Source organism: Mixophyes fleayi, chromosome 2, assembly GCF_038048845.1.
Source record: "Mixophyes fleayi isolate aMixFle1 chromosome 2, aMixFle1.hap1, whole genome shotgun sequence".
NCBI classification, from domain to species: Eukaryota; Metazoa; Chordata; class Amphibia; order Anura; family Limnodynastidae; genus Mixophyes; species Mixophyes fleayi.
The window spans coordinates 172,902,850-172,928,153 of NC_134403.1; the positions used below are offsets into that span (position 1 = coordinate 172,902,850).

General features: G+C 39.8%; 1 protein-coding gene across 1 annotated transcript in view; it reads left to right on the top strand.

Moving 5' to 3' along the window:
- LOC142139871 (uncharacterized) overlaps positions 1-25,304 on the top strand; it is a 481,886-nt gene that overhangs the window by 291,160 nt on the left and 165,422 nt on the right. Inside the window, exons 71-78 of the mRNA XM_075197730.1 lie at positions 1,623-1,715; positions 4,618-4,803; positions 5,499-5,658; positions 7,320-7,468; positions 10,006-10,223; positions 13,929-14,069; positions 14,720-14,938; positions 19,780-19,897. Coding sequence (XP_075053831.1) covers positions 1,623-1,715; positions 4,618-4,803; positions 5,499-5,658; positions 7,320-7,468; positions 10,006-10,223; positions 13,929-14,069; positions 14,720-14,938; positions 19,780-19,897 — 1,284 coding nt within the window. The remainder of the gene's footprint in view (positions 1-1,622; positions 1,716-4,617; positions 4,804-5,498; positions 5,659-7,319; positions 7,469-10,005; positions 10,224-13,928; positions 14,070-14,719; positions 14,939-19,779; positions 19,898-25,304) is intronic.

Sequence of the window (25,304 nt, forward strand, 5' to 3'; positions counted from 1 at the left end):
CATCTTCCTAGCCAATTTATCATGGCTCAGATTATACAACTCATGTAAGTTATACTCTGAATGTAACCCCTTTTATTTTGAACTGCTTTGCTTGTGTATGTTATGTCAATTGTTTATTAATTGTTTTTTTTATATTTGAATGCCCTGTACCTTTGTATATTAAATCTATAAATTTAATAAATGGTTTCCTTGATACTCTAACGAATCCATTAGCCTGTTAAGAAGAATATAGCTCGAACAAGTTAAACCTTTGAATGCCGGTGTGTTATTTGTTGATACATTTGACTAACAAGCATAGTGTGTGCTTGTATTTTACATTTGTGTAACAGTCTGGAAGTGTGAAGAGTTAACCCTTTGTTTGCTGGTGTGGGCTTTGCTAGCCTGCGGGTAGCCAGAAGCTTTGTGTGCCAGTGTGGGACAGTATATTGGGGTTCTTTTGCCCGTATTCAATAGGTGGTGGCAAACCTGAAGTGTGTGTGGGTGTGAGATCGCTGTGTGTGGGGGCGATTCATTAGGTCTATAACCTGTGTGATAGGTAAGTCACGAAAGCTGGCAGCGTGTTCGTGACACTGTATGAATAGGTTTGGGACCTACAAGGAAATCACCAGGAGGTGAAGAAATGCATTAGGTGGTTTGTGGCATTATTTTTATCTGTTCCTATTAAAAAGCTGATTCTTAACAATTTCTGAAAAACACTTCGGGATAAATTCATCAAGCTGCGAGTTTCCGGCAGGTTTGAAAAGTTGAGATGTTGCCTATAGCAATCAATCAGATTCAAGTTACATTTAGTTGGTACATTCTACAAAATGATAGCTCTAGAATCTGATTGATTGCCATCGGCAACATTTCCTCTTTTCAAACCCTCCGGAAACTCACAGCTTGATGAATTTACCCCTTAGTCGTGAGTTATCTGCCACTCAATGGCCATGCATTTTTTTAAAACATAGGAAAATCTCCCCTTCTCTTATATTTATTGTTGAAATTAGTTTACAACATGGCATGTAGCCCCAATAAAGCTTCATAATATACCCCTCTCTTTGCAACTATATTAGAGCAACTATAACAGTATATGCTCTTTAACTAATATCCTATGAGACTGTCCAAAAAAACATTGAAAATGTGTATTTCCTCTTATCAATTAGTTCTCACCTAATGCAATAATAATTTATCCAACAGTGGACCGTCTCAACTTAATTCAAGACCCTTTTACTAAATAGGTTTTTAATTTGTTTCCAAATCCTTAATGCTCCAAGACAATACATTACCCAATCATGGGGTATATTAATTCTTTCACCCTACTTATGATATATATTTATATTTTCTATTACATTTTATTACATGATCAAAAGTTTTATTGTATTTGTTTGTTGCTTCCTCTCCAATAAAGTTTTTTTTAATATAAATTGCTGCATTGCATGAAAGAGACATTGCACTATACAGTGAATATCCCTTTCTACCAGAGAAACAATGAGTTACAAAATGAGTAATCTGAATGAAGTTAAATTCTTTAAAAATCAGCAGTGTGACCTACCATAGATTGTGTATCAAATTGAAATTTGTGATCTGTGCATATGTATTCATTTGTAATTGAACTTATTTACAGCGTAGTTGTTGTTCTCTAGGGCACGTGATTGAGTTCTCGGTAGTATTTGCCTCTGATTCTCCTATGGATAACCAGAAGATTGATCACAACACTGAGCAAAAAGAAGTTGCAGGTACTTTATGCTGAGTCTTCCTTCATAAAGGGGCTGTACACTGAGACATTTTAATGAATTAAACAGAAGTATTGCCAAGTCATGATGCAGCCACATACTAGTGTTGCCATCATAATCAACTTGATCAATAAAAACAAATAAATAAATAGTATGACGACAGCTGTTAAAAGTGAGCTAAGCATCAGTATTAATACCCTGGGTTAATTACTGCAAATGTGAGGGGATGAACAGTGTGGAGTTCCCCCGCAAAAGCCACAACCAGCACCAGGCTATAACAGGTGGGACACAAACCCAGCCTGAACAGCATTGGGGTGCCTTGGAATTCACAGTATTAAGCACTTAAGCACATGTTGAGCACATTTCTCTGGACCAAACTATATTGTATTTTTTGTGTTTGCGTAAGGCCCAGATAGTGATCTATTTTCCCTACAAAGCTGTATATACCTTGGATAAACTTCATATTGGATTTAAACCCACATAGTCTATCCCAGTGGTTCCCAAACTTTTGCAGTTCATGGCACCCTTAGAGTTTCCAAATTTTTTCAAGGCACCACTCCAAAATAATTACTGAGCAGTCCTGTTTTAGAAGTAGTTGGGTCAAAAAAATGTAATAAGTATTTAGGTCAGGACAGAAATACTTATTTAGTTGTATGCAAAAATGCCCCCTCTACATCCAGACACACTGCCCCCTCTGCATCCAGTCACGCTGCCCCCTCTGATGCTGCCCCCTCTGTCATGCTGTCCCCCTCCTCTGTCACGCTGTCCTCCTTCTCTGCCCTCTGTCACGCTGTACCCCTCATCTGCCCTCTGTCCCCCTCCTCTGCCCTCTGTCACACTGTCCCCCTCCTCTGTCACACTTTCTTCCTCCTCTGTCACACTTTCTCCCTCCTCTGTCACACTTTCTCCCTCCTCTGTCACACTTCCCCCTCTGCCCCCTCTCACGCTGCCCCCTCTGCCCTCTGGCACCTCTCACTGCCCTCTGTCACGCTGTCCCCCTCCTCTGTCACGCTGTCCCCCTCCTCTGTCACACTGTCCCCCTCCTCTGCCCTCTGTCACACTGCCCCCTCTGCATCCAGGCACTCTGCCCCCTCTGCAGCCCTCTGTCACTCTGCTGTCCTCTGTCACTCTGCTGCCTGCTGCCCCCCTCTGCTTCCCTGCTGTCCTCCTCTGCTGCCCCGCTGTCCTCCTTTGCTGCCCCGCTGTCCTCCTTTGCTGCCCTCTGTCCTCCTCTGCTGCCCTCTGTCCTCCTCTGCTGCCCGCTGTCCTCCTCTGCTGCCCGCTGTCCTCTGTCCTCCTCTGCTGCCCGCTGTCCTCCTCTGCTGCCCGCTGTCCTCTGTCCTCCTCTGCTGCCCTCTGTCCTCCTCTGCTGTCCTCTGTCCTCCTCTGCTGCCCTCTGTCCTCCTCTGCTGCCCTCTGTCCTCCTCTTCTGCCCGCTGCCCTCTGTCCTCCTCTGCTTCCCGCTGTCCTCCTCTGCTGCCCGCTGTCCTCCTCTGCTGCCCGCTGTGCTCCTCTGCTGCCCTCCTCTGCTGCCCTCTGTCCTCCTCTGCTGCCCTCTGTCCTCCTCTGCTGCCCTATGTCCTCCTCTGCTGCCCGCTGTCCTCTGTCCTCCTCTGCTGCCCTCTGTCCTCCTCTGCTGCCTGCTGTCCTCCTCTGCTGCCCTCTGTCCTCCTCTGCTGCCCGCTGTCCTCCTCTGCTGCCCGCTGTCCTCTGTCCTCCTCTGCTGCCCGCTGTCCTCCTCTGCTGCCCGCTGTCCTCCTCTGCTGCCCTCCTCTGCTGCCCTCTGTCCTCCTCTGCTGCCCGGTGTCCTCCTCTGCTGCCCGCTGCCCTCTGTCCTCCTCTGCTGCCCTCTGTCCTCCTCTGCTGCCCGCTGTCCTCCTCTGCTGCCCGGTGTCCTCCTCTGCTGCCCGCTGCCCTCTGTCCTCCTCTGCTGCCCTCTGTCCTCCTCTGCTGCCCTCTGTCCTCCTCTGCTGCCCGCTGTCCTCCTCTGCTGCCCTCTGTCCTCCTCCGCTTCCCGCTGTCCTCCGCTTCTCCCAGCCATAAAAAAAAGAAAGAGCACATAAACTTACCAATCCGCCGGGCCCCGGGACCCAGCAGCCTCCTCTCTCCTGCAGCTGTCACTGACGTCGATATTCAGTGACAGCTGCAGGAGAGAGGAGGCTGCTGGGTCCCGGGGCCCGGCGGATTGGTAAGTTTATGTGCTCTTTCTTTTTTTTTTATGACTGGCCTGCGGCACCCCAATGACAGCGCCGCGGCACCCCTGGGAGCCGCGGCGCACAGTTTGGGAACCGCCGGTCTATCCCCTTTTTCTAGTGCACTGCTTCCCTCATCACTGTGGAGATCACATCAGTAGATCTTTACCTCTTGCACTCAAACCATGAACAACATAGAGGGGTTGATTAATTAAAGGAAGGAAAGCAAAACAAAAGAGTAACTTTGCAAAACCATGTTACATTGGAGGGAGAGGTAAATTTAAAATGTGATGGCAGATTTATAGTTGGGTTAAGGCATGTCCATGGTCACCTTTAAATTGCAGTGTACAAATAAGCTATCAAGTATTTGTGTGCTACATGAAGAAACAGCCAGTATTTAACTTATGTGCAAAATAAGAAACTCATTTGCACCCCTTGCATTGTAACATGGTTTGTCCAGGAGAAAACTTACTCCTTGTGTTGCCTTGCTTTCCTTAATGAATCGGACCCATAGAGTGGAGGCAACCTGAGAACTGCAGGCAAGCAGGAGCTAGATCAGACAGAGTTGGTGGGAAGATTCTGAAAGGGACACCACCCTGCAACTATTTTCACTGTTTGTTTCCTTATAAGTGCCTGTGCCAAATTATTATATTACCTAATAACAATGGACAGTTTTTATTAACACAGTTTTAATATTATTTTGCTTCTCACAGTAAATGATCGTATCAATGGGGAGAATAACATTTGGTATGCAAACCAAGGAGAAACTACCTCAACTGAACTGCCTTGTCACAGCCAATGTTTACCAATCATTACAGAAGAGCTCTATTTGGACTTTATAAAGGCCTTAATAATGAGAATTGTAAAACCAGATGACATTCAAAAATGGTCAGCAAATGGTAGGTCATCTTATTACTGGCACTATTTTATTATTTATAAGTACTAATATTCTTAAAGAAAAATATTGTATCCCTGCTCGATAGTTGGGCGACTTATGTATGTTTGCCATGTTTTAATTACTTGTTAAAGTACAACAATACCAAAAAGTGTAATTTTTATATATAAAAATAAATATAAATTTTATATTATAATGTACAAGTAACTTTTATTGGACTTTCTTCTGCTTACTTTATTTATTCCCCTTTCCATCACAAATAACTAACGTCAATTTCTATAGAATTTCTATGACATCACTGGTTAAACTCTTTTCTTTGAATCTAGACAGAGCAATACAGAACAATACTGCAAGCTCATATCTGTGCAATTTTAGACTTAAATGTTATTTAATTTTTTCTCACATGTACAACTTATGCTTTGGGATTTGTATGTAAACAGATGTTTATTGAACTATGCAATATTTTTCTAATACAGTTAAGTCTATCTTCTGGTTTCTGAAAAACTTTTCTTCTGTTTACTTTTAAGAGTTTGTTATGGTGTGTAGGAAGAATTCAGAATCACCCACTGTCTGATTATCATAACTGTGCTTGACTGACCTTGTTATTGGACAGGTGGTAACTTTCCTGCTGCGCCAGAATAGGGGTAACGTAATTGTAATTGGACTTCAGCTCAATACAAATATGTTTTGCTCCGGCAGACTGGACTTCTCAGCAGATGGAGAATGCGGCTATACTTTCCTTTTCTTGTCAGCGTCCTGTGCTGCTGGTAGATCCATGTTTTAAAGGAGAGACTTTGGTTCAAGATATTCTTGGCACATCCCCTGAAAATCCATTCTCTACCATAAATCTACAGGCAAGGTAAGTTAATGTTAGCACAAATAGAAACTAATATACAAAGGGCCAAACGGCTGCTTTTGACAGTTTGTACTACCTTATATTTTTTTCCTATTTGGACTGTGACAGATCAAAAAAGAAAGATTCATTTTTTTATATTTGTTAAAGTGGTAAAATAGGGTTTTTGTGGAGTCTTTTATTCATTTAAAATATACTTGAAAATGGTGTGTGTTTTTATCTATTAATTTAGTGTGTCTCATTTGGTATAATGAGCAGGAGTTTTAGAGGTGGCCCAGGTATAAAGGACAGGGGTCCCCAAGTATACTGTATGTAGTCATTTTGGATCCTAAAGTGGGTTAGGTAGATGTCAGGAATTGCTATTAAGTTAATAGTATTATATTGTATTGTCTTTAATATTTTTAACCTGTGAAGCATGTTATTATACAATAATGCAAGATGGCTGGTCATATCACCTTGTGAGAGGTGCAGTTTGGCCAGGTAAGAAATATGGATACTTACCCACATTTTACAGTGTGCACAAACACTGACACCGAGGCACTTTGTCCATCATGCACACATCAATGTGTACACCTCCTCTCTGAAATTTAATAGTGCATCTTGATCTGCGGAGAAGCAGAAAACTATTTAGGATCTCTGGACCAAAAGTTAAAAGTTAGATTGCAAAAGTTAAATGTCACATCCTCTAACCACTTTAGTACCATCTCTTTCACATAAATGCACTTTGTACTTTTTCTTCTGCAGAGTTTAGCCTTATTTGTTGCTTAAATAAATCGTGAGTGAAGGAACTTCAAGAATGCCTTATCTGTGTAAAATTGTTCTGAATATGCCCAATAATGAACTTCTTCACGGAAGGCATATTCTTTTAATGTGACTCCTGCATTGGGTAAGCTCACTTGCGGATAGACTCACCACCTATAATAAAAAACAGTCCACATTTACAACAAAAAGTAAAACAGTCCATGTATAAAGTATCCTGTGTAATTTAAAAATAAAATGTAATTGAATAAACTACTGCCTATAATTCTTATTCACTATTTCATTAAATAAAAAAATTAAATCTTCTTTTTCTTGATCCATTGTTGTCCATTTTAAATAGGAAATACAATCTTTTTTTCTTCCTTCTTCTTTTATCATAGTCCAAATAAGAAATACAATCTTTGATAATTCCTTCTTGATCCTGCATAGTCCAAATTAGGGGAGGAATCCCTGAGCAAAACCCTATAAATAATTACTCGGTTGCATACTCTGAATGACCGTAGTCAAATGATCAAAGCATGAGTCCCATGGACTCAAAGGCAGCCATTCACAAGCAACCAGCATGGAAAAATGCTCAACCCACTGGGATGGCAAACCAATGGAAATCCAGGCAAATTAGTGGAGCAACAGTGTTTCATTTCCATGACATCTAATATGTTCATTAAGTAAGACACAAATACATGTCAACCTCTAATATTGAGATATATGCATGTTTTGCTTTGGAGAGAGGTACTCTTTATCTAGACTAATGTTTAAAGATGGAAATAGTTAATTTTGATGTGCTCCTGTGTCTAACAAGCTGACCACACAATTTGCCATAAAATAAATTGGTTTTAGATTATGGCATCTGCAACGTTATCTTAATTTGTCAAACTGATTCCCTGCATTACTCCGTTGTTTTTGATTAGGCAAGACAGCAGTATCCTGGCGCCAATTGAAAAGGCAATTTTGTCTAGTGGACCACTGATTCTGTACAACTACTGCAATAAATGGGATGACTTATTGATGCCACTCATTGATCACTGTTGTGCTGCTCATAATAGAAGCAGTCAACAAGGTAAATTTTAATCTTAAACTAGCACAGTACATTAAGTACATTTTTGCCTGTCTGTTTAAAATGACTGCTGTTATATTAAATCACTGGTTGTAATTGCTATAATAAAATAATTGGTAAAATAGGAATATAATAATGTAAATACATGCAAACAATAGTCTTATAGCAGCACACCTATAAAGGCTGCAAGAGTACAAATAAATTCAGTGTAACTGAGTGCAGTTCTGATTCTGCACTTTCTCATATGCACATTGTAGGGGTGAGCTGGGTCCCTCAGCGTTATTTATTTGAGATAACAGATATTTCATCCCCAGTGTGGTGGGTTAGTACATTGGAGACCCTTATATGTAAAGCTGGTAAATTATTCATTTTTATGTAGCATATTATATATGTACATTTTGTTTCTGCCGACTGAATCAACATACTGGGTATATATTTAATTTGGGTATATTTCTCTTTTTATGTTGAAATCTGTCATCAGAATAATGTTTAGAGACAAATTGTTTAATATGGGGCACTTACAAATAAGTTTAAAAGTTTTCATTACAAGGTAACTAATATATGTTTAATATCGGCCTCACCTGTAATGTATTTATGATGTATATTTTGCAGTCTGTAGTTGTTGTAAACACCAATTGCATTTAGTCAGTCTTCGAGATGACAGATTCCTCATTTCCAGAAGTTGTTGGCAATCTGCTGTGAATGGCATAAAAACAGATTTGTGAGGGATAAAGCTAGCAGAGAGCTATATCATCTTTATAGCAATGATTAGAGTTTGATGGACTAATATGCTTTACTACTTTTCCGAGTGGCTTCCTAAAGGTGCAATAGCAGCATTGCTTGAACTAGAGTTGTGATACTTTTTACAGTGCTCAAGTTGTTGCAGATTCTTAGTACTATAATGAGTTTAAAATGACATGTTCACCATTTTTAATTTTCACTAAACATTACAGTATACTCCAGAGGAGCTCATAATCAGCAGTCATATTTTGTCTAGTATCTGCCTTTTTATTAATAGCACACAATTGATAGTGGGATGACTTGCTATTTTTTCTGTCATTTTCTGTAAGTTATAAAGTTCATACTGAAGTTGTTAACCGAGTTTTAAAAGACTGTAGGGCTAGATTTACTAAGCTGCAGGTTTGAAAAAGTGGGGATGTTGCCTATGGCAACCTATCAGATTCTTGCTTTCATTTATTTTGTACCTTCTATAAAATGACAGCTAGAATCTGATTGGTTGCTATAGGCAACATCCCCACTTTTTCAAACCCGCAGCTTAGTAAATCTAGCCCTGTAGTCTCTTTCTTTTACATTCCCCACATGTGAATCATTTATCACAACAAAATTAGTGGCATTTGAATACAAAAATAAATAAAAACAAATAGTTAATTTTTAGTGTTAGATAAGTTTAAATGTTCCCTTTTCCATATAAAACAATGTAATAATAAATAACAGTGCTTTCTAAATAATCTTTTTTATTAAATGGGGATGTGCATGTAATATAAAACATGCCTGTAAATTTCCTTTAAAACTTATAACATCGTGCAGATAGCTCACACAGTAATCATGACTTTAATCAGTCCAATGCATGTTCAACTTATTCTATTTGCATAATTTTAGTGAAATAGTATTAAATGCCAATTCTTGTATTGTCAATACGGTTAGTAGGAAATTATATTTAGAGTCATTGGGTCTGAGTCATTAAGGCACACATACTGACGCATCCTGCATTTGATATAAACTGCATGTAAAACGGCTTTGCGTACTCCCGAAGTTGGCACGGGAAGGATCTAAAGATATGTGTGCTGATGACTATGGGTGTAGGTTTCCTTTGCTCTACTAGACCAGACACTGCAGGATACGTATAATACCTATAGGGAATATAAAATCTCAATAGAACGCACAGAAAAACATAATATTAAGCATTTAATGTTACCTGTCAATAATATTGTCATTTGTGATTATATGATATTATACTTATTTTATATTATGATTTTTTTATATTTTTTTCCCTTGGAAATATATTAGGCTATCTTTAATGTCTACTGTAAATAAAGGACATTTTTACAGTTGCACCTGATTGCAGACACATGTTACGATACTGACTTCATTAGGACCCAGGACTTACGACTTGCCCTATAGCTGGTGCAAGAGATACGGCAGAAAAACAAGTAACTTTGAGAAGCCCAGAGCTTAATTCGGACGTGGCTGCGTGCGCACAAGCTTAGCACACCCTTACTGTAAATTGACTACAGCCAAACGCCTCTTCCCCTCCCCTTTTCCTCCCAAAAAGTGTAGGCTGTAGTAAGTGTCCTTTACACATGAAGACGGAGCAGACATGGCTGTGCTTTCTGGGGTATGGGCTGGCTGTGGGCATTACAGTATGTACAGTATGCTTAAAATAGATGTGTCTTAATGAGTCAGGCCCATTATGTTTTATTAACTAAGGGAAGTGAGTGGATAGTTCCTCTATGTATTATACATCACATGTATTACAGGCAGTTGAACTTGAAGAGTAACACTGGTGCTCTATATTTTAGGTTCCTCTTCCATCATCTCTTTTAATGGACATAGACTTCTCTGCGCTGATCACTTGAAGCTCTACTTAGCAGCCTATGAGTTGGAACCCCGTCTCAGCACTGAAATCAATTCAGGAACAACCATTGTTAATTACAGTTTTTCTGAAGAAAGTCTGATAGAATTGCTAATGAGAAGAGCTTTTGCGATAGTCCAACCACATCTCTACATCCAGTTTATGGTAAGATGTCAACATATTGAGATTTGAAGATAACATACAAGTAATGGTGAGTGACTGATTCTGGCAGTTTTGGATTGCAGATTTATGTCTATTCAGGGTTTAAAACACAACTCATTAAATATCTTATATCTTCTCAAAAGGAATTGTAGAGTGAAACAAACTCATCTTCACAACTATAGATAATAGTGTCAAATGGACCTATTTAAGTCCTGTTCTATTTTCAGAACATGTTAAAAATTTGGTTGAGAATTGTGATGAAACTATTCCTATATAACTGTATCCACCATGACCCTATCACATTAGATACTATAATCATTGTTATAGTATTAGATTCCACAGCACCTATAGCAAGGGTACGTCTATACAAAACAAAACACATGCAGTAATAATACATAAATACAATAATAATACATGAACAGATCATACCTAGGCGCAAATTAGAACAAAACAAAAACAATAATACATGTAGTTAACATAGTAAATAGCACAATATCGCATATCATATGTAGCATACAATGTAGCAGGTACATACAGGCAGGACCGACAGACAGGAGACAAAGGGTAGAGAGGACCCTATGAGAGCTTACATTCTAGAGGGAAGGGAGAAAACACGGAGTAGACAGGGAGAGGGAGCAGATGGTGAAGCGTGGATCTAGAAGGAAGGAATATAGGTGAGCAAGAAAAGGTGGGTTTGAAGGATCATTTTAAGGATTTAACATTGGGGGATAGACTTGTATGGTGAGGTAAGGTGTTCCAGCAGCTCCCAGCAGCTTGGAAGAAATATTGGAGCCTGAAGTGGAAGGAGGTGATAAGCGGAGAGGAGAGGCAGCGAATCGGAGTTAAGCAGGGGTATATGTCGAGATTAGGTCAATAATATAGGGAGAGGAGGCATTGTGTGGGGGGCTTCATAGGTGAGGAGTTTGAACTGAATTTGGAAGGCAACGGAAAGCCAGTGGAGGGATTTGCAAAGGTTTTAAACAGGTGAGTGTCTTAAGAAAAAGATTAGTCTGGCCACAGCATTCATGATGGACTGAAGGGGAATTAGGCAACAGGAAGGGAGGCCAATGAGGACAAGGTTACAGTAAGTTGCAGAAGGTTTCCTGAGGTGGGCAATGATGAGCGAGTGGAACAGTGTTTTAGTTACCTGACTGAGGTAGGGGCAACTGATGGTTGTGACAGAACTGAGAAAGGGCCCTGATGGGAGGAGAGAAACAGCAGAGTTAAGAATAACACACAGGCAGCATGCATGGGGAACTGGGGAGAAAATTATGTTGTCAACTGTGAGTGATATGTTGGACGGAACTATTGCGGTAGAGGGGCAGAAGATAACAAACTCAGATTTGGACATATTGAGATAGAGGTGACATTGGATAATTCAGGTGGAGATGGTTAAACAGCAGTTTGACACATGGGCTAAAACAAGGGGGGAGAGGTCAGGAGAAGAAAGATAGATATGAGTGTCATAAGCATAGTGGTTATAGCGGAGGTTGAAGGAGTGGCGCTATATAAAATAAATAGATGATGATAGTTGATGAAGGAGTGTATAAGATCCCATAGTAACGTTTTCTAGAGAGAAAAGAGCAGGAGACCATGAACAGATCCTTGAGGGTCACCGAAAGAGAGGTGCAGGGGAGTAGAGGAAGATTAAAAGGTGTAAACACTGAGGGTGCGACCACAGAGGTAGGAAAAGAGCCAAGAGAGGGAATTGTCATGAATGCCAAGGGATTGGAGAGCATTAAGACTGAGAGAGTGATCATTAGTATCAAAGGAGATGGAGAAGTCGAGTAGTATGAGGATGGAGAGGGGCCTTCAGACTTTGCTTGGATTAGGTCATTAGTCACTTTGGTGAGTGCAGATTCCATAGAGTGAAGACACAAGCTTTTCAACAATTTTGAAAGCAAATGGAAGGAGAGAGATTGAATAATTGGAGAGATACGAGCATATTTTTAGGTAAAGTGGAAGATACCAATGAGTAAGGAAAATCTGAAGAGGTAAGCAAGGTGACGGCAGACTGTTAGAGAAAGGATCTTAGAAGGAACATGGTCAAGAGGACAAGTTGAGGGAGAAGCTCACGATGGAAGAAGGAGAATGTCGATTCAGTTGCCAGAGAGAAGGAAGAGAGGGTGGCAGAGTGAGAGATGGGTAAAGGGCCATTAGGGGGAGGCAAACTTGGTGAGAAGCGATGTGGATTGAGTCTATTTTGTTTTTCCTATCTAGAAATTTTTTTTTGTTTTATTCTCTTTTGCTGTTCACAAACAAGATTTATTAAATAGCTATTTTTGCTGAGAATCTTAAAATTGGATATTGTATATCCTATGTTGCCTTTTTATTTACAGCTGTTCTGTTGGAAATGAGGCCTTTATTTGGATTACAGATAAATCATTCACCTCTCCTTAAAAATCGCATACTGTTGTATAAAATTGAAATAGTTTATCAATTGTTCAGTTTTGAACATAGCTAGTAAAAGCGTAAGACTTTATCTGGTCAATTAATAATGCAAGAATGATATAACAAAATAAAAATAATATAATATTCACTCCTCCTAGCTACCTTTAGCCCCAACTACAATTAACAAATATAAACTCCAGAAATTGTAGCATTTCCCAAAGTGTTGTGATGAGATATTGATATAAGTGGTGCACAATTAATTGCTTATTGAAAAATTGAATATAATAATTGCAGATTGCATAGTTCAAGTTTTGAGCATATGGATACCATAGCCAACTACTGAAACGTGTTCGTTATCCCAACAGAATTTGTTTTCCAGGGATCCAGGAGTGGAGGAAATTACACTCCTAACTAGAGATGCTTGAACTGGGCATGTTTCGATTCTCAAACTGTTCCATCAATCATCATTGGCTCTAAAATTAAAAAAGTTGCTAACACTTGAGATAATTGAGAAGGTCAAACATGTTCAACTATGTTCGAGCCTGTTCGACAGTGTTTGTAAGTTGGTTCACGCATGTTCAGGATGATTCACACATGTGCAAATCACCTTGAACATGTTCACGTTAAGTTTGAGATATCTGATTTACAAAAAAAAGTTAAAATACACACTGCACTGTGGGAAAGCCGATAGGTTATAAATACTACAGTCCTTGCATCATTCATATTTCATTATGTGGCAGTTGTTCCTCTATAGAGGAACAAAGTTTGTGTCATCTTAATCTTTTATTTTCTTGCCAAGCGAGTTTCTGATGATTATTTAAGGTTCAGCAAGCATGAAGAAAAGAAGATGTTTTTGCCTTACACATGTGGAATATTTTTTGGGGTTTATTTTTTAGGACAACTACAGGCTGCTAGAGCTGACAGGTACATACGTATCCTGCCTGTCCTTGAGATCCGTATCTTGAGATCTGTTCCTTGTTGACTACGGGTGTATTGCCTTACTACTGCCTTAATGACTCAGGCCCTACATGTTTTATCATTTGTTTTACAATTTTATGCTGAATGAATTTACCAACACTGTAATAGAGCTTACATTGGCCATACAGTAACATTTAGCACTTCAGACCACTAGGCAAAATAACATTACATTAATAAATAGGGTCATTCTCAGAAAATGGCAAACTATTCCCACCCCAACCCTTCTTTGTCTCCAGTGTAAAACACAGCATGTCTTTTATCTAGACAATTAACTTGAGAGATATTTAGGTACTTCATATAACACCAATGCTGATGTATATATTTTTCTTTACTTGGCAGGAAAAGGCAAACCTTATCCTAAAACACCAGCAAGATTTAAAACAGCTGGAAAAGAAAAGTAGAGAATGTTTTATTTCTCCAGAACTAAGCAATATGTATGGTGATGTCAACATAATTACAATTTCCGAGGAGAAGAGTAAAGTAAGTTGATATTGTGGCAAAGAGGGTTATTTGCCACACCTTTCCTGCATAGGGAAATGTAAAATCCCAGAGAGTTTGCAGGTACAGCCTGCACACAGGGTTAAATTCTCACTAAGTCTTTCCCACAGCACACAGACACACAGGTGCACAACATGGGTGTCATTGCTGTGGTGTGTGTATGTTTATAAAAGGATTGTAGGATCTGGTGAGCTGGGCTTCCGATGCTGACAAGCGGCAGGACGATAGTCAGGGGTTGTGGGCTAAGAAAGTGTCAGGAAGCCATGGATTATTTATGTTGCAGATGAGCTGTTTTATGCTGCAAATAAAACAGCTACTGCTTGAGAATACCTGGAGCAAGGAGTTTTTATTTGGTGATTTCTGCAATATACATAGAACATTATATATAGATCTATTGTTGCTTAGTACATAGAAATATGTTTTAGAAAAGACATATCCACCACAGTATGTTTTAACCACTTGTGTAAAAACAATACATTTATTTATACATAGCACTTAGTGGACTAGTGATAGACAGCACAGGGAAATAATAGGAAAGGCACAAGCTGCTCTTTTGCCAATATCATGTACGGTAAACAACTTAGCATTAATATTGAACTACCACTTACTTTGACTATTGCGTTCTGTTTAAGATTTCAAGAGTGCTGGAGATGGCTAAATCACAACTTAATAAGATGCTGCAAGTGAGAGAAGCACTGTACCCCTTGGCCCAGCAAGGAGCTCTGTTTTATTCCATCTTGAAGTCTCTGCGATCTCTTGCTGACGAATATGACTTTACCTTAGATTTCTTCCTGAAACTCTTTGACTGTGCCATTGGTGCAAAAAGTGGCAGAAAGGAAGATTACAAACAGGTATGATATCATATCTACTTTTACATCTCTGGAAATTAAGGAACAAGAAATGCAGTGTAACAAAGCTGTACAAATACTTTAGACAATCTTGGAAATATAAGTATGACTTTCGTAAAGTCTCTAAATATATACGTCCCATACTTTCAGAACCTCCCTAGGTGGTATTGGTATTTTAATTAAGAAAATGACAAATTGGAAGAAATACATTCTTGAGCATTAAATGGTAAGTGGCCGGCACTGCATTGTAAGCCCACCGCTAATAGACAACAATTAATTTCTGCTTATTATAAATCCTAAGGGAAAAGACACAGTATAAATTGTGTAGAGAAATAAATAAATGTACAGAGTGTGGTGGCAATTGAGGCCAAGTTAATAGAATTGTATTAACCACTCTACATTTAAAAAATGGCTGTAAGGCATAACAAGTGCATTCTCATTACTCGAGCTATTGAAGAATTTTACTTGCTTGTTTATTTTACTATTTATTACAGTAAGGTCAGTGGACGCTAACATTGCAGAGATAGAATTTATAGGTTATTTACGAGTGGAAGTACACCACATACAGTCAAGTCCATAAATATTGGGACATCGACACAATTCTCATATTTTGGGCTCTATACACCACCACAATGGATTTGAAATGAAACTAACAAGATGTGCTTTAACTGCAGACTTTCAGCTTTAATTTGAGGGTATTTACATCCAAATCAGGTGAACGGTGTATTAATTACAACGGTTTCTATATGTGCCTCCCACTTTTTAAGGGACCAAAAGTAATGGGACAATCGACACAAAAGCTATTTCATGGACATGTGTGGGCTATTCCTTCGTTATTTCATCATCAATTAAGCAGGTAAAAGGTCTGGAGTTGATTCTAGGTGTGACATTTGCATTTGGAAACTGTTGCTGTCGACTCTCAATATGAGATCCAAAGAGCTGTCACTATCACTGAAGCAAGCCATCATTAGGCTGAAAAATAAAAAAACAAACCCATCAAAGAGATAGCAAAAACATTAGGTGTGGCCAAATCAACTGTTTGGGACATTCTTAAAAAGAAAGAATGCACCGGAGAGCTCAGCAACACCAAAAGACCCGGAAGACCACTGAAAACAACTGTGGTGGATGACAGAAGAATTTTTTCCCTTGTGAAGAAAAACCCATTCACAACAGTTGGCCAAATCAAGAACACTCTCCAGGAGGTTGGTGTATATGTGTCAAAGTCAACAATCAAAAGAAGACTTCACAAGAGTGAATATAGAGGTTCACCACAAGATGTAAACCATTTGTGAGCCACAAAAACAGGAAGACCAAATTAGAGTTTGGCAAACAACGTCTAAAAAAAGCCATTACAGTTCTGGAACAACATCCTATGGACAGATCAGAAGATCAATTTGTACCAGAGTGATGGGAAGAGGAGAGTATGGAGAAGGAAAGGAACTGCTCATGATTCAAAACATACCACCTCATCAGTGAAGCATGGTGGTGGTAGTGTCATGGCGTGAGCATGTATGGCTGCCAATGAAACTGGTTCCCTTGTATTTATTAATGATGTGACTGCTGACTGCAGCAGGATGAATTCTGAAGTGTTTCGGGTAACATTATCTGCTCATATTCAGTCAAATGCTTCAGAACTCATTGGACGGCGCTTCACAGTGCAGATGGACAATGACCCGAAGCATACTGAAAAAGCAACCAAAGAGTTTTTTTTAAGGCCAACAAGTGGAATGTTATGCAATGGCCAAGTCAATCACCTGACCTGAATCCGATTGAGCATGCATTCCACTTGATGAAGACAAAACTGAAGGGAAAATGCCCCAAGAACAAGCAGGAACTGAAGACATTTGCAGTAGAGGCCTGGCAGAGCATCACCAGGGATGAAACCCAGCATCTGGTGATGTCTATGCCTTCCAGACTTCAGGCTATAATTGACTGCAAAGGATTTGCAACAAAGTATTAAAAAGTGAAAGTTTGATGTAGTATTGGTTAGTTTGTCCCATTACTTTTGGTCCCTTTGAAAGTGGGAGGCACATATAGAATCCGTTGTAATTCCTACACCGTTCACCTGATTTGGATGTAAATACCCTCAAATTAAAGCTGAAAGTCTGCAGTTAAAGCACATCTTGTTTGTTTCATTTCAAGTCCATTGTGGTGGTGTATAGAGCCCAAAATATGAGAATTGTGTTGATGTCCCAATATTTATGGACTTGACTGTAACTTTCCATATGCACACACCCAAATATGTTTATTTCAAGTGTCCCTGTACATATGATTTAAATTTTTATTTATGGGACTATTGTCTGTCATAGAAGGGGCATCTGGACTGTCTGTATTTCAATACCTTTTTCTTTTATTACATTAGCCTCTGCACATATGGTTCGGCCTTCCAAAGTTCTGTGTGTGTACTATTACATACTATGGCAAACTTTAAAGTTTTACATCACTTGTATTGCAATCCTCTCTGTCTGGGACTGGAGTATACCTGTTTTTTTAGTAGTCACATAAAATATGGATAGATATGAAAATATAAAAGAAAACTTATTCATATTTTAAAACATAAGCACTGTGCTCAGAACATATATTAAGTTCACTGAATTATAGCTCTTGTCAAATGCTTTGAATGAAAAAATCTCACCCAGTGCATTACACTACTCATGTATCACTGCTTGGTAGGAGAGAAAAACAAAAATTATACCTTTCATGACAGATCCTAAGTGATAAACTCTGCAGTAGTTTAGAAATATGATAGCTTCTGAGACGCAAACACTTCCTTGCCATTATATGTGCACTCAGATGATAAGAGCGCTATCATTCTTTCTGCACACAAGATCTTCATGAATTGCACAACTTGGTTCTCTTCTGTAATGCACACACAAAGTATACAAAACAGGTATATGAATAAAATGTTATTGACTCATACTGATGAAGCCTTGAGAGCATGAGGTGGAGTTAAATTGTGTGCAGCTGAGAAATAACTGCATTATGCTAGCTTATCACTACAATCTAGATCACCTTTTGCTGCACCCTTTGTACTGTACATTTATTGATTATACCTACAGCACAGTCAGGGGCGGGCCGGGCCGGGGGGCAGGGGGGCATCGGCCCCCCGGGCCGCTCAGAATCACGGCTGTTAGGGCCGGCCCGGAAGTAATATAAATGTGACACGTGATGCGGCCGCTTGTGCGGCGTGTGCCCCCCCGGGCTGACGTCCGTCAGCCCATGCCTGAGCACAGTGCACATCCATGTTCCTTTGCACACTAAGCCTAATGATTTCAGTTTTATTTTAAAAAGGAAACACTGTCTTTGTCTCACACATGGGATTGCTTCCATCAGAGTTCAAGTTAAAAAATGGCTTTTGTAGTCAGCCAACCTATGTAATCTCATAAGCAAGGATAGGGTTTGATTCAGTAAAACAATAATTGTCACTTTTTATTATAATACAGGATCCTGGCCTGCCAGGAAGAGTAAGAAGAATAAAAACATATATAAATTGAAAAAAAAAACCTTTCATGGAATGAAAGATACCACAATAATTATTTACCAATTTATTAAATATAAATTGGAATTGTATTTTCTTCTTTCTATTCTTGATCTGCGGTAGTCCAAACTGAGAAAAAAGATTCCCAGAAAAAATACCCCCAATCCCCAACAACCCAGCCTCTCATGACAAACACCCAGGGCTACCATCAGAAACTGTGGGGACCAGTGCTATTTAATCTGGCACCCCCCACCCTCCCCATACATGCCTCCTCCCTTTTCACTGTACATGCACCCCCTTCCCTCCTCACAGTACATGCCTCCCCCACTCCCTCATGACAGTAAATGCTCCATTCCCTCCCTCATCACAGTAAATGTAACTGCTCCCCCCAATCACAGCAAATGTTCCCCTCCACCCCCATCCCGTCACAGTAAATGTTCCCCTCTCCCCTCCACGCTATCACAGTAAATGTTCCCCTCTCCTATCACCCCCTCCCCTATTAAATTAATGACCAATTAACTTATCATCTCCTCTGCAATGCTGCAGTAACCGGTCACTGATTGACCGGGAGCACAGCGCGTAGTGATGATGTCACTGTGCAGCGCACTCCCAGACTATCAGAGCCTGGGAGCTGCAGGATCACAGAGGAGAAGGGGCGCAGTCAGTCAGACTAAGGGGCCCGAACAATCCAGGGTGTCCGGACAGAAAGAGAGGTCAGTCTGAGCCTCCCAGTCTGTCCAGGCCCCTCACAGCTGTACTGGCCGTATCCCTCTGCTGGCGGCCCTTCAAACACCTGTTGCTGAATGGCTATGACTGAGACCAGCAAGGTAGCCAGGAATCTTTTAGCCCCAGCCAGTCTCAAGCTGTATCCAGTGCTGACTGCTTGTGATTGGCTGGCGACAATGGAGAAATTGCTGCTGTTTATGGATTTGGATGGGGGGGACACATTTTTGTTTGACATTTATTACACAGGATGAAGTTCACATGCAGAGTTCAGGGTGTTTGCCATACAGAAGGTACGTAAGCACAATACATTTTGCATAATACATAATTGTATGTCAAGTATTGTATGTGTTCCAGGATAATTTTGCCCCCATAAACACTGCCACATATTGAAGTATGTTTTCATGAACATGAGTGTTTAAGACAAACTCTTTCCACCACATCTAAAAATCATTTAATATTTGTGTGAATAATTGACCCAGATATCCCACTAGACACAGTTTGAACTTGTACAATGTACTACTAACTAACTTTTTGTTATAGTGAACAGGTGACCATATAGCTTACACACTGTTACACATGTTAAAATATTTAACTATATGCACTTATTTAGAGACATACCCTCTCAATTTTTTGGTTTTAGATGGAGAGTGCGGCATCTCATGAGGACTCTCTGCCACCATCTCTACATTTGAGTGATAAAATTGACCAGCCGATTTACCAACGAATGGCAGATGCGCAAGAGAAAAAAGAAAATAGAGGTAACATAAAAGATAATAATATACAATCTGAAGAGCACAATGAGATATCTTATTGAAGTGTGATTTCTTCTACTGCATAGTTAGTAACTAAACCTTTATATGTTTTATTTAAGATCCTAGTTGGTTACAAAAACAAACTGTACAACAAGCATGTTCAGTTTGTATTACTATTGATTTCAGAGTATGCAGCATAGACTGAACAATGTGATATAATTCTGTGTGATATTATATTTGTGTTCCTTTTGATCATTTGTAAAGTGGTTTGTACACTAGTATCAAACTGTGGGCATTATTTACTAACAAAGTTGATATATGCACTTTGATCAGAGGTAATTGTCGATTGAAATCTGTTGGTTACTGGACATTTTCACTTTGCAATTTATTTATACTGCACAGTCACAGTACATTGATTGACATTTGTAAAGTACTAAAGTTTGTGCATAATTACTATGCCTAATTAGTGGTCTGATGGATATTGCAAATGGAATATAAAGTATGTGTTGGTACAGTACATATTGCCACATTTTTGCTTTAACACATTATCAAGGGAAAATGTACATGGCAAATAATGGACAAATGCAGTAGCAAACAATGATTTGTATTATTGTACCAAAACAATACCATGGGACTATGTATTATCATGATCACAAAAAAAGACTTCAGGATTGAAACATTGCAAATAACACAACAAACCCAAAATACGTGACAATATGTAGAATTAGTTTTCCATATCTAAAAGAAAATATTTTACAAATGTAATAAACTAACACACAAAGCACATTAATGAGGGAAATTAAAGGGTGGGGACATTCAGCATGGACAATTATCCCCTATGTGTTACATTGACTTAGAATAATACTGTCAGGAATTTGGCTATTGGTTATTTTGCAAATTCAAATATATTGTTGTAATGTGTGACTGTAAATACATGTTAAGTTTTTTTTCACCCTACAAAATATAAATCCATGCGTCCTTTGTATGCATCCCTGGACATTACACACTGTTTCTGTGCTCTCTTTGCCCAATACAATATGTATCCTCTGTCAGAATTGCAACTTTGTTTATTTACTTGATGTAACATAACAATTTATGATTCTGTATATTAATTAGTCAGTAAGAGGACATAAAAATAAAAGTGAATGAGGGGAAAAGATGGTGATAGAAGTCTTGTCATTTACAAGGGATTAAAACATTTGCAGGTACAAATTAACAGGTTGAGCAACAGTATGAATACTTTGTCTGAAATGCCAGATGTCTTAAATGGATTGTTTGCACATAAATAGGGGGTTGCTTAAAAGCAAACAATGGGGGGGGGGCAGCAAGTATATAAAAAAGAGTGCTTGTCCAAAAGTAGACAATTGCATTTATAATTATTGTGCCAGATTGTCAACTCCGCCTTTCACAAATACCCTATCTGAGCATTCCCAGAGTGTTTTAGGCTCTTGTTTGAGTTATTTTTACGTTTTTTCCTTTATTACAAATTCACCCTAGTTATCAGAATTGAAGCTGAAAATTTTACCTATATCCTGTTCACACTGCCTCAAAAACCCAAGTTATTGCCAGGTCGAGCCTCGTCAACCCAGGTCGAGGCTGAGTGGGAACGGGGTTCCCTGCATCTACCCGGGTTGGATGATCCGGGAATTGAACCCGGGTATTTTGAAGGGTTATTCCCGGGTCCGACCCAGGTAGATGCCAGGGCTTATCACTGATAACCATTGACAGGTAAAGAAAAAAAAATCAACATTACAAGAGGAGCCAATCAAAGCTCCTCCTGTGATGTTGCCAGGGAGACCCAAGCAGACCCGGGTTCAGTGTGAACCCAGTCGACCACAAATTTGCCGTTGTGGGAGGCTCTGTCATCTGGCAATATCCAGGGGTTCCTATACCCGGGATATTGCCGGGTCAGCAATGTGAACGTGGTACTATTGGTGGCTATTCTGCATGTTCTTTGTTAAATAAATTTACTTTGTTCTGCTTAGTAATGAGAGATGTTCATCCACATTGTGCCATCTGTGGTACCAACTCCAATTAAACCCCCGCCCCCATGGAGCTCCTTACTCTGGCTGTGCTTTGCAATAGCTGATTGCAGGAAGAAAGACAGTGATATAAATCGTTTGCTATTCTTCATGTATTGGGGCAATAGTGATGGGCAGTGTTAGTGAAGTAAAGGCAAGACAGGAAGAATATTTTGTCTCCCTCTCGTCCCTTACTCTTATCAGTCTCCATAGTCCCAATAGATTGATTGCAGGAAGGAGAGAAGAAGACTTATATCAGCACATTTATTCGTACAGTTGACCACAACGTCAGGGGAGAGGGAGAATTAGGAGGCAAGGTGAGAGTCGTTTCTGTTATTCCTTGAGTGGTGATGTCTGAGAAAAGGTTTTCATCTTGCCTCATGGTGAAACTGCTCTGCTAGTAAATACTGTATATATAAATTATACCAGTCTTTATAAATTAAGTTGTAATGGCTGTAAAGGATGGTTTAGTACAACTTTTCTGGTATGGAAGGCTATATTTTTGGACCTACACATGAATAGAATGGTATGGAAAAATTACTGTTCACACAAAAGAAAATCAATATAAATAGAAACAATAACTACACAGGACATGTGAGAAAGGTTCCTGCTCTACAGGGCTTACAGTCTGAATAGCTAAAGTAGTTCTACAAAGATGAATTAGAGAGAATTAAGTGCAATATTTGTGCAATACTGGCTTATGCATTTAAACCTTAATACCGCTGTTTTAAATTTTCACTATGTTATTTCTCCACACCTACTGCCTTTACTTTTTACATTAAAGGCAGGCTTGCTTCTGTATGAGCACCTGGGTTAGTTGTCCTTTGGTACCTGTAACTTGAAAAAATATAGGAAGCAGGGGACTGATTGAATTGGAATAAATAATAGGTTATGGGGAATATAGTAAAAAATGTATTAAGAAATGAGTCAGTCTTTAATAGGTGCATATAAAAGAAGGCACGTGTTAAAATTATTTTCAAAAGTCACTTTTCGTTAAGTTCACTTTAATAGCCACTTTGCTTACAAGGGGCTTGAGTGCCCAATGACTGCTGCTACATTCAGTTCCCCTTCTACAACCTGTAACTCTAATGTATTTTAGCTGCTTATAGCATCAGTCACTGAGCACTGAAGCCCATTGTAGGTACAAAGGACATCAGCAGTCAACCTATAATTAGATTCAAAAAGAGGTAGCCCAACGAAAGACATAGAACTGGGTAATTATATACTGCTGTCTACATTGCATTTTTTGGGACAGCTCTGTAGGTGAGAAAGGAGGGCATCAAAATATATGTTTGCACCTTAACCCCCCCTACTTCTAGTTTGGCTACAATTTCTGCATTGCCAACAAACGTATTCGAAATTTGGCAGGTTGTACGTTACTGCAACTCTATCCAAATAAATAATTATCCAGGAGATTCAGCGTGTAGTGTTTAAACAGAAAATGACTTCTGATATATTGTCACTCAAAGGAACTTCTTGGATATAATTATACACATAGAAAATTCTGCTAGAAGACCAGGCTCAAGCTGAGTTAATTGTGTGCAGCTGCTGACCACTTCTCAGTTCCATGTAATGAGCCATTGTATTTGCCCTGGAGACACTCTACCCAGTGTTTAGGAATAAGCTAGTCGAGAAAATACTAGGCCATCAACTGAACAAAGCTGCTCTGGCAAGTAATAAAGGCTGGCAATGTGTAGACATGTGTCCATGAGATTTGTATACCCATATATTATATGGACTGTGACTGCCATGCTAGGCTTACACATTACCCTTTTGATTGCTGTAAAATAGTCTGCATTAACTGCTTAGATCCTGAACTACCATAATCTGAAATTATTATATTTTTATGCATGCAAAATCATTAAGTGTGGACTGCTAACTCCACTGTGTGCTTATTAAGGACTCTTTTGCACGTTTTAGTTAAATATATACTGCCAGAGCACAATATTCATTCATATAAATTGATAAAAAGCTGAATGTGGCATGTCTCTGTTGTTGTCACCTTTTGCCCAGGTAATAAATGTAAACAGACTAACGGTGTTTGATGGAACATGGTGGACCTTACATTATTTTTCACTAATTTTGGGATCCCATTGCCTCCCTTTCTGTTTCTTTAGTCTTGTTTCTTTCTCATCAGCATTGTGTTTTCCTGGTACTATTTCTTCTAGACGTATCTTTCCTTAATTGAATCCTTTGTCTTTTTTCTCACTGCTCTGCATCGGTAAGCAGAACAGGATAATGGTGTAGTAACATTATTGTACTTGGTAGAGGCTACAGAGCAGTAACATGTCTCAGTGTCAGGCACCGTCCTGCGTGCATGGGATGGTCTCTTGTCTCTGATACCTGGGGTACCCCATTGGCTAGCAGCAGGACACTCTCCTTCTCCTGTGCCGGGACTTTGTTGGTGCATGCGCAGATGGCACCACGTCCCGTTGCTCCTTGAGTTTAATGTCGGCGATCAAGGACACCCTGACCACCCAAATCTGCTGTGGCCAATCAGGCCTGTCTCCTTCCTATTTAAGGAAGGCTCTGGCACCTCTAGGGTGCCAGAGTATTAGGTCTTAACCCCTGTGCTCCAGCATACTGTTCTGTCTGCTGACACTCTATTTGGATTTGTGGCTTAGACCTTGGCTTTCCATGTTTGGTTAACCCTTTATCTTCTGAGTTCTTCTCCTGGTATCTGACCTGTGGCTCGTTGACTCTCCCTTCGGATTCTGATTGGCACTGCATTGTTTGCCTCGTTCTGGCCCGGATTGCCTGACTACTCTTTTCCGTCTGTTCGCTGGTTACATGTCCGTAGCAGCGAAATCCAATCTCACTTGCGATGGTCCCCAACGAAGACCAGGGGCGCGTTAGATTCCGTCCTCCAGATTCAGTAGTGCCAATACCAGTAAGTAGACATTATTCAACTTTTCCTGCATGACAGTATACTCTAGCCATGACAGATAGTACAGGTGAACCCACCGCCTGGGATATTTTTTCTTCATTAAGCCCAACGGGTTGTGCAGCAAGAATCAGATCAGGCCCAGCTGGTTCAGTGTATAACCCATCTGGACTCCTTACAATACTCTCTGGCAGCCTCGCCACCTGCCCGTGTGACCTCTTCTTTCTCGTCTGCTCCTTTTTCGGTTTAAGCATCTGCCAGCTCCAAGAATCTCTGTATCCCATCTCCTGAGAAGTACGACGGGATCCCAAGAGGTGCAGAGGTTTTCTTAATCAATGCTTTAATGTGGGCCTCTCCCCTTTGGGAACGGGACAACCCATTCTGCATTCTTCATTGAAACCGTCCACAAGATTTCTAATGAACTGGCTTGTGTCTTTTCAGCTGCTTCTTCTTTGTTGAATCTTCGCCATGGTACTCGTCCTGTGGGTCAGTGAACGCTCCAGTTCTG